This window comes from Delphinapterus leucas, chromosome 2, assembly GCF_059928025.1.
Source record: "Delphinapterus leucas isolate spDelLeu-1000000601 "Yukka" chromosome 2, BTC_Dleu_Yukka2, whole genome shotgun sequence".
Lineage (NCBI taxonomy): Eukaryota > Metazoa > Chordata > Mammalia > Artiodactyla > Monodontidae > Delphinapterus > Delphinapterus leucas.
Window position 1 is genome coordinate 134,164,207 of NC_143130.1, and position 16,345 is coordinate 134,180,551.

Here is a 16,345-nt window from a genome sequence, read left to right on the forward strand (position 1 = left end):
TGGAATCCAAGAGGCTTACTACTGCTTGTATCTTATGTTACTGACACATATGTACATGATGAACTCCAAATTTGTAAAGATCTAATGTCTCTTCCAATTTAAAATCTATTATTGGTATCTCACAGCTCTTAGTACAAGTGTTTTAAACCTGGTTTACAACGCACTTCAAGCACTTGCTTATTTCTTAAGCCTGTCAAGTCACGGGTTCCCCAGGACCATTCCTCCATCATCATTAGACTTCTTTCAGTTCCTCAAATGGCAGCCTTCCCTTGTTCCCATGCTCTCATGCTGGGACTTCTCATCTTCTCCCAACCTGCTGTTCTTTTATCCCATGCCCCCACGCTAAGATCCTCTGTCACTCTTCTGGCTAATTCCTACTCCACCGTCAGCCCTCGTTTTAAAAGTAATTTCCTCCAGAAACCCTTCCCCATTGACTAGGTCAGATTCCCCAGTACATACTCTCAGAACTATTTCAATTATCCTAACACTCATCACATTATAACAATTACTTATTTAAAGACTGTCTTGCCCCTAAGACTACAAGTTGAATGAGTGTAAGGAATAAGCTAATTTTGTTCACTTCCTGTCTCTCTCATTCATAGTATGGTATCTAGCATTCAGCAGGTTCTCATTTAAAACATTAAGTGGGTGCGTGAAGGAATAATAGAACAGAATATCATTTCCTCACTTACTTAACTATATCTTTCCTCTCTATAATTATTATCTTCTACTTCTCTAAGCTAGTCTCCAGAACACCATAAACACCGCAGTCCTCAATCCAGAATGCCTTTCTTCCTAACTTTTCACCCTGGCCCTCTTTAAATAAAGCCAGTCTCTGTTCATGCTTCTAAATCTCCACCACCTTCCTGTACCACTTATTTGGCACTTCACAACCATACTGTCAACTCAAAGCAATCTTCTGTTTCCATTTTGGTACTAGAAAGCTGCTCACGTTTTGAGTGGGGACGATGTCCCATTACCTAATATAATGGTTGGCCCTCCATAAATGTTTTGCTTGCTGCTACTACTGATGAGGTCAAGTTCATGTACCTCTTTAATCCCCACAAAAGTCTCATGTTATAAACCTCTCTAACCTACTGAAAACAGAATATGAGTGTACAGACTTTAGGTAGGAATATTTACATGCGAATGTCTCCTCTTGCTCTAAAGCCCCTCTTTCCTAGTCTAAGTTCTTTAAGGCATTTATTCCCCAAACTCATAAGGTAAGATATTTAATAGTGAGATATCCCAGAGGTCCATTAGGACCGTCAATAAAATAACACCAGTTACTCTAACAGAACTTACTATGTGCCACTGTGTGCTTTACACATAGGTATTCATTTAATCTTCACAACAACCCTATGAGGTAAGTATACCATTATCTCCATTTTACTTGTAAGCAAACTAAGTCACAGCAATGCTAAATAACTTGACACAAGGTCACAAAGCTTATAGGGAGTGAAGCCAGTATTTAAACCCAAGGCAGTGTGGCTTTGGGGAATATTTTCAGAGTTCAGAACCATTAAACAAAACTTCCAACAGCAAGAAAATAAGAAGGGGTTTCTGGTTAAGTACTACATAAATACAATGAAAATGAATTAGCCTACTTCAATCCACAGTTCAAATTTATGTTTTAGGTTTACATAGTATTTGAAGGACAACTGAGGATAACATTTTTTTGAGCTCTTAATATAGGCAGTCTACTTATTACCAGAGATTCTGTTAATACTTTTAACACCATACTCAGTTGGTTAACTGAGTAACTCCAAGAAACAGGGAAGTAAACTAAGGTTAAGGTTAAATGAGACTAATAATCAGGAGAGGTTAAAATAACTTGCCAAGGTCATATATAACTCGAAGTGGCATGTCTTAGACTTAAGTTCTTAAACACTAACAAAGTTCACCTTTTAAAGAAGGCACTTGCCTAAACCAGAATATTAAATTTATTGGAAATACCCTCCATTTAAGCATAGTTTATCTATAATTTTGTACATATTGAAGCATAAAATCTACTGCTTCTAAAACATGTTATACTTTTTAAAAATATTACCCATAGTGATGCAAGTTAGCATAATAAAGTTAAAATGCATTCCTAATATGGTAGAGGATAAATCAGTACTATTTGGCTTACCTTTATAAATGAAACTTTCTCAATCTTTTATAAAATATTATTTATCTAGCTCAGTAAAAGGGAACATTTTACACAGCTACATTTCATCATCAATATAGCTACATTTACAAAGGCTATTCTAAAACACTTCATATATATTAACTAACTGAATCCTTATAATAATCCTAGGATAAAGATACTATTATTATTCCCATTTTACAGATGAGCAAGCAGAGGCACAGACAGGTAGGTCACAGAGCTGCACAGCTAGAATATGGTAAAGTCAGGACTGTGACACAGTCAGGAGGCCCTCCCACAGTCTGTGGTCCACAACAAGGGCATTCTATCACAGCAACAGATTTCATCAACACCTTGCATAAAACCTTAAAATGATACAGCAATTGTTTGCTTTCTTCAAGTTATTTTTAATTTCAAAGGTTATGAAATTCAGGAGCTGCATTAAGGAACAATAAGCCGGGAGGCACTTATCCAACAGACATCTTCATCTACAATAAATAATGCTGGCACTTGATTGGTGTTTTATTTATAACCTTGAGCATTCCATTAAGAAAAGATATCAAAACCATCAATACACTGATGCTTTAACATCACAATTGATCTTTAAAATACTTAATGTAGTTTTTAGTTACAGCATAATATAAGATAGGTAAATATCTCAGAAAAGATTCACTACAGATTCCAAAGCAAATGTCACCTCCTCTGGGCCGAAGGTTATCGGCTCCATAACCTTGAAAACTGTATAAGGGTTGCCCAAGGATACACTGAAACTGGATGGTCCTTATACAACTAAATAGTAGATAATCGAGTCTGAAAACTGAATCGTGAAAGGAAAGGAAACTGAAATGTAAACTCCACATTTCAATGATTTATTGCTTATCTTCTTCTCTTAAGAACACTGATTCACTTAGAAGCAAAATTATTGAAACTGAGAGAAAATATCAGAAAATAAATTTTCGAAACATTTTACCACGTAACTCTGAGTCACTATGAATAAACAGTGTAGTATTCTCAATGAAAGAAGGTAGACCAGGATTCGAATAATGACCCTTTATACACAACAGTACTGTTTTAGCTTATCTTCTAGTTTAGAGAGAGATCATATTTGAAAAATTTTCAAAGAACTCTAATAACATTACAAAGGTAAGGGAACAAACATAAGTGAAGGCGTATTCTGTGTTTATCTATATTGTACAAATAAGGAAACTGAGATCCTTAACGTGAAAACCCTGACTTAAAAAATTTTTTAAATCACACAGCTATTAAGTGGGATGGTCAGGATGGTCAGGATTGGAATCCAGACTTAATTCTTTCTATAACATTAAACCCTAAAACGTTTATTATTCAATGATGCTTTACTATAGATCTATTTTTATGACTAAAGTTCTAAAAAATCTAACTTTTCTAGTAAATCGATGGTAAATCAGTTTTCATTGGACTATTATTTTACACCTCAGATTCTACCAAATTAAAGTTGTAATTACATTATTTTAAATTGATATGATGCAATTATTTCCTTTCTAATACATTATCACTACTGTACCTCACATATTCCTCCTTATTAACATACAAATAGACAGAAGCTATACAACTTACAGGACAAAATCTCTGAGACCTTGCCTAGGCCAATTTCCTTGCATGGGACAATTTTTTAAAAGTTCAATCCAGAAAAGAAAAAACTTGATAAAATGGACTTCCTCTAAATTTTGCTCTTTGAAAGATACTGTTAAGAAAATAAAAAGACAAGCCACAGACTGGGAGGAAATACTGCAAAACACATATCTGATAAAGTACTTGTATCTAGAATAAAGAACTCTTAAAACTCAGTAAGAAAACAAACACCACAATTTAAAAAAATAGGCGAAAGATATGAAGACTGTTCACTAAGATATACAGATGACATATAAGCATGTGAAAAGCTTCCCATCGTTAGTCATTAGGGAAATGTGAATTAAAATCATAATGAGATACCACTACGTACTTTATTAGACTGACTAAACAAAAATAAAAACAAAAACACCTGACAAATACCAAGTGCTAAGGGAGGACTGAGAGCAACTGGAACTCTCAAGAAAATTTTTTTCAATTCTTATACCATGCTGATAGGCATGCAAAATGATGCGGTCACTTTGGAAAAGCTTGGCAGTTTCCTAAAAAATTTAAGCATAGGGGGACGGTGGGGATGGTGGGGGTGGGGGTGGGTGGGATGAACTGGGAGATTGGGATTGACATGTATACACTAACATGCATAAAATAGATAACTAATGAGAACCTGCTGCAGAAAAAATAAAATATAATAAAATTCAAAAACTAAATTTAAGCATATACTTAGGATACTACCCACCAATCCCTCTCCTTGGTAGTTATCCAAGAGAAATGAAAATACACATTCATGGAAATGTTTACAACAGCCCAATTCATAATCTCCCCAAACTGGAAACAACACTGGTAGACTGGAAACACTGGAAACAAGTGGTAGATGGATAAACTGTGGTACACATCCATACAATGAACTACAACTCAACAACAACAACAAAAAACTACTGATACACACAAATCTAAAATGTATTATGCTAAAAATATTTTTTAAATAAAATAAAATGTATTATACTAAGCAAAAGAAACCACCCTCAAAGCTACATGGTTCCATTTATATGACATTCTAGAAAAGGCATTCAGTGGTTTTTAGAAGCTGGGGTTGAGGGGATGGGCTGATTATAAAGGAACACAAAGACATTTTTTGTAGTGTTGTGAAAGTTCTATATCTTGATTGTGATTGTTTTACATGACTGCATGGGTTTGTCAAAACTCAGCACATTATACTAAAAAGTATGAATTTTACTATATGTAAATTATACCTCAGTAAGCTTGACATTAAGAAAAAATTAACAAGCAAAAAATGGAATAATTATGCAAAATTTTGTTACAAATGAATTATACTGGATATGAATTTGTAACCACAAACCCAAGTGTAGAATGTCACATCTCATTTAAAAAATTATTTTATAATATTCTTTTAGAATATTTGTTTACCTCACACTGGGCATATACCATTTTGTAATGTACAGTGGCATCAGCATTATTAATTTTTATTTCAGTAATATAATTATTTAAATAAAAATACTGAATATGGGGGCTTCCCTGGTGGCGCAGTGGTTGAGAGTCCGCCTGCCGATGCAGGGGACACGGGTTTGTGCCCCGGTCCAGGAAGATCCCACATGCCGCGGAGCGGCTGGGCCCATGAGCCATGGCCACTGAGCCTGCGCGTCCAGAGCCTGTGCTCCGCAACGGGAGAAGCCACAACAGTGAGAGGCCCGCGTACCGCAAAAAAAAAAAAAAAAAAACTGACTATGTTAGCTTTTGTCTTAAACCACTTTCATTAGTTTCTAAATGGGATTAACGTTTTCATATGCCAAGACACAATTTTGTATCATTCCTTTGTTATAAGTGAATAAAAAACATACTACTGAGGCCTTCGTGGTTATAAATTTTTCAAATCTCTGGAATACCATCGTCCACTTGTTGGTCCATTCCATTTCAGAAATCTCATGAAAACAGTAGTTAAATAGCTCTTTTAAATAGCTACATTACAGGGGCAGGTGTGTTTGGAAGTGAGCGAAAGAGCGGAATGATAGCTATTTTCCTTGTTGTTTAGGGGGTGAGAGCACAAACCAGTCCCAAACTAGGCTCCTTCTGAGAAGTACAGTTCTCCACGATTAAAGCTAGAACCTATTAAACAGTCTAGATTATATCTTAACTCCTTTCAAAAGGAGTCCCTCCCTGATCCCCACCCCCAGTTCAGGGTATTCAGGGACTTTCAATGCCACTCTCATTTGTATAGCACAAAGAGTCCATGTAATGCATTTTCACATGTAGTATCTCTTTTCCCACCAAGACCTATGAGAGAAAGTTTTCTTAAATTTGCATTTTACAGATGTCAAAACCCACTCAGCAGATTGGATTAGCTGTCCAGTGATCACACAAACCAATATGTGGCAGAGCCAGAATATTGTTTATTATTCTATGGATGCATTAACATTTACTACAGTCTAAAGACAACCCACACTATGGGAAATCTATACCCAATGATGTCTAAAACTATTATCTATACCTTATCCGATAGAAAGCTAAAAAGAAAACTGAACTTTAAAGATAAAAGTGTATGAAAAAGAACCTATAAAAATATCATTCTAGGGCTTCCCTGGTGGCGCAGTGGTTGAGAGTCTGCCTGCCTTTGCAGGGGATGTGGGTTCGTGCCCCAGTCCGGGAAGATCCCACATGCCGCGGAGCGGCTGGGCCCGTGAGCTATGGCCGCTGAGCCTGCGCGTCTGGAGCCTGTGCGCCACAACAGGAGAGGCCACAACAGTGAGAGGCCCGCGTACCGGGAAAAAAAAAAAAAGCTAAGGAACTGTTCCATAGGGTGGCTATGAAGTCTGAAAACAGGTACAATTGCTTTACATGTATCTTAATGTAATATTAATAGGCCACATATTACATATTCTCCTATGGTTCCAAACTTGGTAGCCATTGTGTATATTAAAGGAAACTAAGTAAAGAGGTCAATTTAGTGACAGTTAAATGTAGAATGAAATCCTGGATGGAAAAGACAAAGGCCAATACTGGAACAACTGGCAAATCTGAAATACGGATGCATGTCAGACAATTAGTATTGAACATGTTAGACATGTTAGTACTGAATCAATGTTACATTTCCTGAATTTGATAACTGTAATGTAATACCTAAGAGAAAGTCCTTGTTCTTAGGTGATACATATTTTAAATACTTAGGGATGAAGGGTTATGATGTGTGCAACTACCTCAAATGGTTCCCAAAACATGTGTATGTGTTTACGTGTACAGAGAAATCAAATGACAAAATGTTAACTGATGGTCTAGATGAAGATTATAGTGTTCACAGTTATTATTCTTGAACTTATAAGTTTGAAATTTCAAAAAATAATTAGTTGAAGGTAAAAAGCAAAACTTTAAATTTTCTTTCAATTTTCTTCAATAGCTAATAGACGTTTCCGACAAGATCTTTTCTAAGAAACTGAATAAAAAAGATATATTCTTTCTAGTGCCTCTATAAATAAGTTAACTCTAGTTGGAATCAAACAGTATTTGTTGATCTTTTAAAAACTGTGTATAAAACACGGGAGCAAACCACACATAATGTATCCAAGGAATAGCTTATACTTTATTAGGTGCTATGAGAATTTCAGTAAAATTTACATACTGCCCTTTATTTTAAGGGGCTTAAGATGTGCCGAGAAACATAAAATTCAAGGTCCAGCTCCTGTGGATCATTAACAGTACTCTAAACACTCATAAGACAGTACATATTTAACTAAAATTTTCCTCACTCTAATATATATGATTTCACCATTAGGTGTTTCTCCCACCCCACTCCAAAAGATTTTCAAATTTATTTTTATCTTAATATATTTCACTACAAATGCAGTGAGGCTGCATCATGTAGACATTTCACTTCCATGAATTCAACCATAAGCTCTCAGGGGGAAAAACTGAGTATTTCAACAGCACAGCACCATTCCACAAAATAAGCATACCTTCCCCAAGGAGCACTAAGCAGGAGTGTAAGGGAGCTGTCCAGTAACACATGTGTCTCTCCCTGTGTGCATCTTGCCAAGCTCTGATCCTAGTATTCAAAGTATTTTTGTGTAACAAAGCCCCTAATGCAAGCCAATTTCTTCATCTGGTGCTCAACTAAAGAAATTTATCTTTGGAGTTTCTGAAGGAAAAACTAGCTATTTTGCACTCCTGTGAAATGAATGTATGGAAACCATACTTCATGATGACTTTAAGGGATTTTTAAGGTCATCTGAACCAAAATCTTTTTTGGGGGGAGGGAGCGGTCATCACGTGTGCTAAATTCACAGTTTAACTCAATCCTAACATGCAACTCCAACGCAAATGTACTCTATTTCATTATTATAGCAAGAACATGACACACTTTAAAGGAAGGATGACTTCTTTCCAAAGGCTACATCCAGAAACATATTCCTCAAATTTTCTAAGTCAACTCCATATATTTTTTTAGGTGCTCCTGAGTTTGCCAATTTACATTTTTTCCTCTGGATTATCATTTAATCTGATTTAACCCAACTTCTACATTCTTCCTACCCATAGAATCAGAGTTAGAAGAAACTTAGAAATCACACAGCCTATTCCTCCCTCCAACCTCATAGAGCTGTTGGCTGGAGATTTCCATTCACTAAGTTCCATGTTATAATAAATTCCTTACTTTCTAACTACCATAAATTTTTCTAGAAAATTAAAGATCTAATTGTACACAATTCTAAAAAGACAATTTTTATAAAGTGATACTAAAATGCAGTGAAACAAAGTATCTCTCTGGCATTTTGAATCCTCAACACGTACTAACCTCTGAATCCTATGGAGTAGAACAGTTTTAATAATTCTCAATGATCTCCAGAGGAACGTCAGGGAATCCCATAAAATTGGGCCTCTTCCTTACAACATTTGTTTTTGAATACAATTATTTTATAATTTTATCCTCTGATGTCTTATTTTTATAAACCTTAACCCTGATGTCTTATATTTTAACTCTTTTCTTAAAAAAAAAAAAACTAGGGACTTCCCTGGAGATCCAGTGGTAAGATGCCGTGCTTCCACTGTAGGTGGCGCGGGTTCCATCCCTGGTCAGGGAACTAGATCCCACATGCCGCCTGGTGCGCCCCCCCCCCCAAAAAAAAACAACTATAAGCTTTCAAAACTTTTTAACAAAAAGTACAATAAATTTAAAAAATTCTATTTAAAGCTTCTAATCTGGATTTTTTAAAAAATAAAGTGAAGTAACTTTTCATTTTCAGAATGAGGTCGAAATTATTTGTCTAGTAGCAACCTAAAGTCACAGATGCAAAAAGTTTCTGTGACATCCGGATATAATTCCCTAAAGCCCACCTTTTCATGGTATACACTCTTTATTTTCTTGTAAAAGGTTAGTGCAGAATGACAAATGTGTTGTGTACTAAAATTTAAAAGGGATCGTTCAGATCTTTGAATGAAAGTCATAAATCTAAGAATCATGGTTGAATGACCTTAGCTGAAGAAGCACACAAGTTCTTTATAAAATTCTAACTAAATACAAAGATGTTGTTGACATTCTAAGGAACCATTACTTACTTTTACAGCTTGCTTAATTAAAGTGCCTAAGTCTGGGATGAACACTGTACCTTCAAAATAAGCCTGACCTTCAAGGGCCAAACCTTAGTGTTGTATCATAACCCTTTTCTTGATCACAGACCTCTTTGTGAATCTAATGAAAGCTAAGAAGCCTCTTCCCAGAAAATTTCACATGTGCACATACACACAAAATTTTAACACAATGTTGAGGGAAGGGGTCAACATGGACTCTATCCATCCCAGAGAAATAACTGCTATCGCTGATTATATGGAAGACAGCCTTAAAACATAATGCTTTGGTATTCATACACACTCTGATGACAATAAGAAGGGTATCAAACACGCATCCGGAGTTTGAAAACGTAGGTGAGGGCTGTTCGGCGGCACCGTAAGTGTTCTGAGACCAGAGCACCCTGGTCCTGCTAACTGTCCATCCCTGCTCTGCAATCCCCTCCAACATGACACCCTGTCTCATCGCTACCATGACCTCCACGTCTTATCTACACTCGGCAAGCTGCTCTGATCTACTTCATTGACAAGTAACCAGCCAGTCTGCCCTTTAATACCTTCAGTAACACAACTTAGGGCTTCAGAAGGCAGGCCATTCCAGTTTTAGGCAACTCTGAAGCATTATAAAGTTCTTTTCTAATCTGATTAGACTGGTTTGTAAATTTTAAATGCTGTCCTGAATTTCTCCTCTATTTATTTGCCAATAGGTAACAAAATACCTTGCCATTCAAAGTATCTAATCCTAAAACCAGGAGCAAAAAATCATTTAGCCTTACTTTTTCCCAAACAGGAGAGTCAGAATTAAGCTGAAAAACACTTTCTATTTGAAAGTCAAAACCTAAGAGGATCAGTATTGGCTCAGTTCAAGAAAGATGTAAGGCTTTCACGTACACAACATCTCCTACCTTGTTGGGCTTCTTTTCACTGCATAAAATATTTAAAATGCATCAACATTAAAAGATTAAAATTATAATCACTGCAAATTAACATCAGTTCTAAAAATAATTTCTTCTCTGTATTTCTATTTATGCCTGTGATTCTGTAATAAACAGCTCTAATCAATGCAATATAAATACAGAAGTCATTATTTATTCATTAGATGAAGCCTGGCTTTCAAGAACTACAAGTTATCTCAGTCACCTTCAACAGGTCCTTTTTCACAATAAGAAATATCTCTTATTGAAACCAGAGTATTAATAAGGCCCATTTATCATATATAAAGCAATATGTGAAGAAAATGCTTGCTTCCTTTGAAAACAAAGGAAATACAAACAATTATATTTGAAATTTTCTTCCTTAAACGTAACCCCTCACTAGTGCTGAACAAAAAAGGTTCAAAAATATTCTGCACAGTGATTGATTAATCAGATAAGAACAATGCTAACCAACAGTTAAGTGGATAAACACACAGCAAAATCTCATTTTCAAAGGGCCACCCAGGGGGGGCTCTGTCCTGGCTTTTGTCTCAGAGAACCAAACAATGCACAGTCCTAAGAAGGAGACTACCCTGCAAGGAGCTTCTTTATTGTCCTTCAATAATTAAACTTCCTGCAGGAATCCAAAGAAGGCCCATCTAAATGAATGCTGTCTTACACTGCAAATTACATTGGAGCACTATTTTGGTAAGTTTATGTGGTAGGTATGCACTAATCCCTTGGTAAGAAATACATTTCCTGATAAATAACCACTTCTCTACTTTTCCAGAATGGCCAGAAGAAGGAATGCTGTGTTTTAAAGACACACACACACAAAGCCTAAAAAGATAATGCCATGCATTTCCACTTTTCAGAACCTGTATTACAAACAAATGGCACATTAAAGCTCAGGAACACTCCTTCAACCATTTCTCTTGTAATAAAAGCATCTATTAAATCATTTTAGTTGATTCTTCCAGCTGAAAATGGTTTCATCCATCACAAATGTGTACTGAAAAATTTTCTTACACTTCACATTGTTGGATACCCTATTATTTAAGACTGAGTCAGTTTTAAATCAATCAACACTTTAAAATCAATATATTTGTACCTACGCAAATATGTCAATCTCGAGTAAGTTCAATAATGTCTGCTTTTTAAAACAAAATTCTTTCACCAGCTTGTTATTCATATAAAATCGAACGCGGGAAATAACTTACTTAAAGCACGGACTACTATAGGTAGTCAAACACTGCCCTACCCCTTGTAAGAGTGGATGACTGCAACATTTTGATATACTCCATCACGTAGTAGTACAGCTACAAGACCTTCACATCAGCGCCAGAAGTTGAACACTTTCCAGTAGAATTTATTCTTAAATAGATTTTGCATCATCCTCAATACCAAACGTCACCAACGTCCAGGTACACTGAAGATAAGTAATTGATAACCACAAACCCTGTAATATAACCCTCTCAACATTCACTTGCGCACTCTTTCATTTCTTTTAATGTGAAATCGCTAAGTGTAAAGAATTAAGGAATCTTCTCCGTTTACTACGCAGTTGAACCTATTAATCGGGAGGCTGGAATCACCAAATTATGAAAATTTCAGAGTAACAATACAAAACAAGATTCAAAGGGGAAAAGGTCTATTTGCTTAAATACTGAGAGAGCTTACATTTTTTAAAAAAGTATTTGCGGGATGCCAAGCAAGATTTCCAAAATCCACCCGTCCTCCCGCCTTAAGTCACCCCCCCAACCCCGCGCCCAGCCTGGGTAGTCGTTACTTTGACGCGGCCGGGATGCTACTCACCGAGTTTTTCCACCAACTTGAGCATCACCCCTCCAATGTGCACCTCCCCGGTCACTCTTAGGGTGACATCGCGGTTCAGGTCCGTCACATGAACGCTCAATTCCCACGTCCCATCCGCATAGCAGCCATCTGGCATCCTTATCCCGTCTAGAGCCATGGCTCCTTCCTGCAAGCACGGAGGAAATGGCTCTCGTCAGCGTCACTCCCCCAAAGGCAGGCAAATCCCACTGAACTCGCAGAGTCGGCCGCGAGGTGAGAGAAGGTGAAGAACGCGAGGGTTTCCGCACGAACCCAAGTTCGGGAGAGAGGCGGCGAGACCAGCTGCAGGCAGGATCCTGCGCCCCTTCCCAGCGGCTGACCCGCGCTCCCGCCCCGTGGCGGCCCTCGGCGGACACGGCGCCGCCCGCCCCGCGCGGCCCCAACCTAGCGGCCCTCGCCTAGCGGACCGCGGCGGGCTTCACCTGCCCGCCTGCTGGCCGCACCCAGGCTCGGGAGACGCCGCCTGCGGGCTCCACAGTCCTCCTCCCCGCCCGCGCACCCCCTCGGTCCCCGCCGGGCCCGGCCCCTCACCGCGCGCTTCTCGCGCTCCCGGCCCGGGGCTCCCGCGGCAACAGGCGCGGGGCGAAGGCTCGCCCGGCGGCGGCGGCGGCAGCTGCGGCTGCGGGTACCCTCCTCTGCGGGCGAAACGCTGCCTCCCGGCCGGAGCAACTAATGGAGTCCGGTCGTCGCAGCCCCTCGCCTCTCCCTCCGCGCTCCACCCCTCTCTCCCCGCCCCCTCAGTCCGAGTCCGACTCCCTCCCCCTCGCCCCGCCGAGGCGCACGCAGCGGTCTAGCCGCCTCGCCCCTCCCCCCGCGTCCCCTGCGGCCGCACTCGGGGCCGAGGCCGCGCGGACTCCCGGGCTGGGGGCGGGGCGGCGCGCGGCGGGGGACCGAGCAGTGCGGGGGAGGCGGGGGCGCCCTCGGCGGCAGTAATCTCTGCCCCGCCGTGCCGCTGCCCTTTTATGGAAATGAAGGACCCGGCGTAGGGATTGAATCCAACATCCGGGCTCTTGGCGGCGGGACCTGAGGAGGGGGAGCCACGGGAGCGCAGCTGCCTCGCACCGGGGCGCGGGTGGGCGCCGGGCGCTGGGTTCCGCGCTCGCTTCTCTGGCTCAGCGAGGGCCCGCGACGGTGGGTGTCGGCGCTTCCAGCCGGCGGAGGGGGCTCGTCCGTGAGAAACGGCCACAGGAAATTCCCAGGGCAATGTCGTTTGCAGGGAACAAAGTCCTCCGCCCCCTTCCCGTGCCTGGAGCGAGCCCAAAAGTCTCAGGGCGGTGAGAGGGGCCGCACTCTGGGAGCTGGAGACAGAGGGTTGGGGACGTGAAAACTTTAAAAAGTAAATGCCCAGGCCAGCTCCGTGAACCTCCAACAAAAGAATGAGAAAACCCGGAGGGAGGTGAACCACAAAAATTGCTTTGCAAGCAATGTCCGGCACAATCAGCAACTCCTACTGGACTCCCAAGAGTTTGCTTGCGCCCTTAACCCATTCGGAAGCTCCAACCAGAAGTGAGTCATTTAGGTCCTACGATGCGCTAGTTAGAGGGGAAAAAAAATCAGGGCAGTGAGTTTTACTCGGAAACTGTTTTTTCCAGCCTTTTCAACTCTTTGTACGTATTTGTGTATTTTTATATGCAATTTAGCACTAACAGCCTACTAAGGCATTTAGATGGATATACATCCTCAACCGCACCCTGAGCCACACCTTGAAGGAATTTTAATAGTTCTGGACCGGTGCCAGCAGGTACGGGCAGAACTAAAGAATGTTACCTGTGGAGACTGACCAGTGATGGAAAGCGGTCCTCCTGCTTCCCACTTTACTTCCACTTCCCCCTTTTACTGGCGTACTCTGTGGAGAGGGCTCCGGTCAGAAACAGCTAGCCGGGGAAATTGCCTCGCTGGCAAATGCATGGCTCGACGAATTTAGGTCAGGAAGATGCAGATAAGATATCCCAGATCCCACAAAAGACCCCAGTTTTAAAAGTCTCAAAGTCTTCTTGAACTGTGTCAAAAAGACGGACCTCACCACCACCACCCCCCACCCCGCAAATAACCCTGTGTTCAGCAACACAATTGGGAAACGAGGTTAGAGGCCTCAAGTAAGGGGTGGGACCCATAAAGGAGTGAAAGAAAAGCAGCGAAATTTAGTCAGATGCCAGAGGTTTGGCACCAAAAATAGGGAAAACCACTACAGTATTTTCAGCTAGTCATCATGGAGAAATTGATGCCTCGAGTCTGCAGTCTCTCCACTCTCCAATCATTTCTACTCATGGAGGGTCTAAATAGTGCACTTGGAAGCAGTATGAACTTCCTGAGAGGAGGGAATGTTTTTGTAAATTATGGTGTTGGAAATATATAGGAAAATGTTTTTAATAAAATAGAGAATAGCTTGTTAGGGTAAAAAAAAACTGTACAGAACTGTACATGCAGCTGTAAAATCACAAGCGTATCTAGTCCTAAATATTCAGAGAAAAAATACTGAAAGGAAATACACCAAAATGTTAAGAAGCTCTCTGGGTGTTGAGATCAGGAGATTTTTTTTTCCCCCCTCTATTCTTTATTTTCCGAAAGCTCCAAAGCTTTGCATTCAGGACTTGTCTGTTGCCGGCTTTAATTGCATCCAGCATCTCGATTTCTCTGGGCATGCCATTACCTTCACAATGATAGACACAACTGATAGAGCAGCTGCTGGACACCTGGACAGGACTTTCAGAGGTTTCCTTTTGTGTTTTTTAATATTCCCAAATAAAACATGAGTACTTTGAGAGCAGGGACTTCAAATTCTTTGCATTGCCTACAGATTCACAAATAGCTTGGCACAAAGAAAACGGAAAACATGCTGGTACCAAATCAACACAAATGTCAAGGAAACGCTAGGTCTGCCCCACGGAGAGATTTCATTTTGGGGGAAATCCTGGCTTTTAAATCTATGTGGTTTATTTCCACACCTTATCCTCTAAAGACTTATGGCAACGTATAAGATGCATAAACTGTGAGATAGCATACATTATAAAAGGCACAGAACAACAGGAAAAAAGGTGGGAAGTGGAGGGTTAGAAATTTCAAATAGAGCCAGGAATGAGGCTAAGAACTGTACCTTAACAACCTTCGCAAGTGCTCCAGTAAGCTCTGAATGACTATGGCTTCTCAAACATGCCTTTATAGAACCAAAAATATCCATGTCCTGTCTGAATATTCCCTTCTGTCGAAGCCAACTGTCGTGTCTCAGAAACCCTTTTAATTTAGCTCAGTTTCCACATTCTAGTTCTTGTTTTCTCACTCTCCAGTGAGTTACTTTCTGAACAACCTCCCACCACAGTGCCCACTACTCTGACTGCTGCCCACTTCTGTGAATGATCCCTATATAAGGGACGGGGAGCTGGAAAGGGAGATGTTAATACTGCAAATTACCAGCCCCATTTCTTAGCATTGGAAACAGCTTGATTATATCTTTATAAGAGACTTTACTAGCTTTAGAAAGTCAGCAGTTCGTGTTTGAGCAGGATAAAGCACAGGAAGGCAGTGACCCTCTGAAGGAACCACTGGAGGAATAGTTAGGCTGAGATGGGTGCAGCTGGTCCCTTTAGGCCTTCTTTTTTGAGTATTTCAAGCTGTTGATTGCTCTGAAGATTAAAGAAGAGTCAGACTTGAATCTCTGAAACTGGGGATTTTTTTCTAGATTATCGAGTGAGACCTTCAAGTGCATTTCTTAGATGTTTACTTCCACCTAACGTTTCCCAGTATGTTCAGATGTGGAATCTTATCTGAAATCCCCCACTAGAACCTCTAAGACAATGCAATACTTCTGGTACTTACATCATACTGAAAAGTAGCCGAGAACTCCAGTGTTTGGAAGAACAGCTCAAGCATTGAAAGCAGCAATATCCAAATAAGGTACCAAGCACTGGGCTTAGGTTTAGACCAAATGATACCTCACAGATCGGCCGTCTAATGCAGCCCTCCCTCCGGCTTGGTTATCCACAGGTTGACTTCAGCTTTTTCTCTGAGCCTACTTAAACTGTGCTTTATATTCTTAAAAGGTTAATACAAAATATAACCACTGAGTTTGAAAGAAAGAGAGGTTGAGGGAGAGGAGAACATAAGGGAAGGTTTGTGTGAGTGTGAATGTGTAAGGGTAGTTTAAAATGCACGTAAAAATGCCATATGAGGCCAGCAAGATGAAATGTAATGAATTATTCCTGTCAAATACCAGGTGAGCAGAATTCCTGTTTGTCTCAGGGATTACCAAAAATGGAGCCCACTGGTAAAGCTACTA

General features: G+C 40.2%; 1 protein-coding gene across 1 annotated transcript in view; it reads right to left on the reverse strand.

Annotated features, from left to right (window-relative positions):
* FERMT2 (FERM domain containing kindlin 2) overlaps nucleotides 1-12,324 on the reverse strand; it is a 70,692-nt gene extending 58,368 nt beyond the window's left edge. The window contains exon 1 of the mRNA XM_022570548.3: nucleotides 12,034-12,324. Coding sequence (XP_022426256.1) covers nucleotides 12,034-12,190 — 157 coding nt within the window. The 5' untranslated portion in view covers nucleotides 12,191-12,324. The remainder of the gene's footprint in view (nucleotides 1-12,033) is intronic.
* Nucleotides 12,325-16,345: the final 4,021 nt, after the last annotated feature.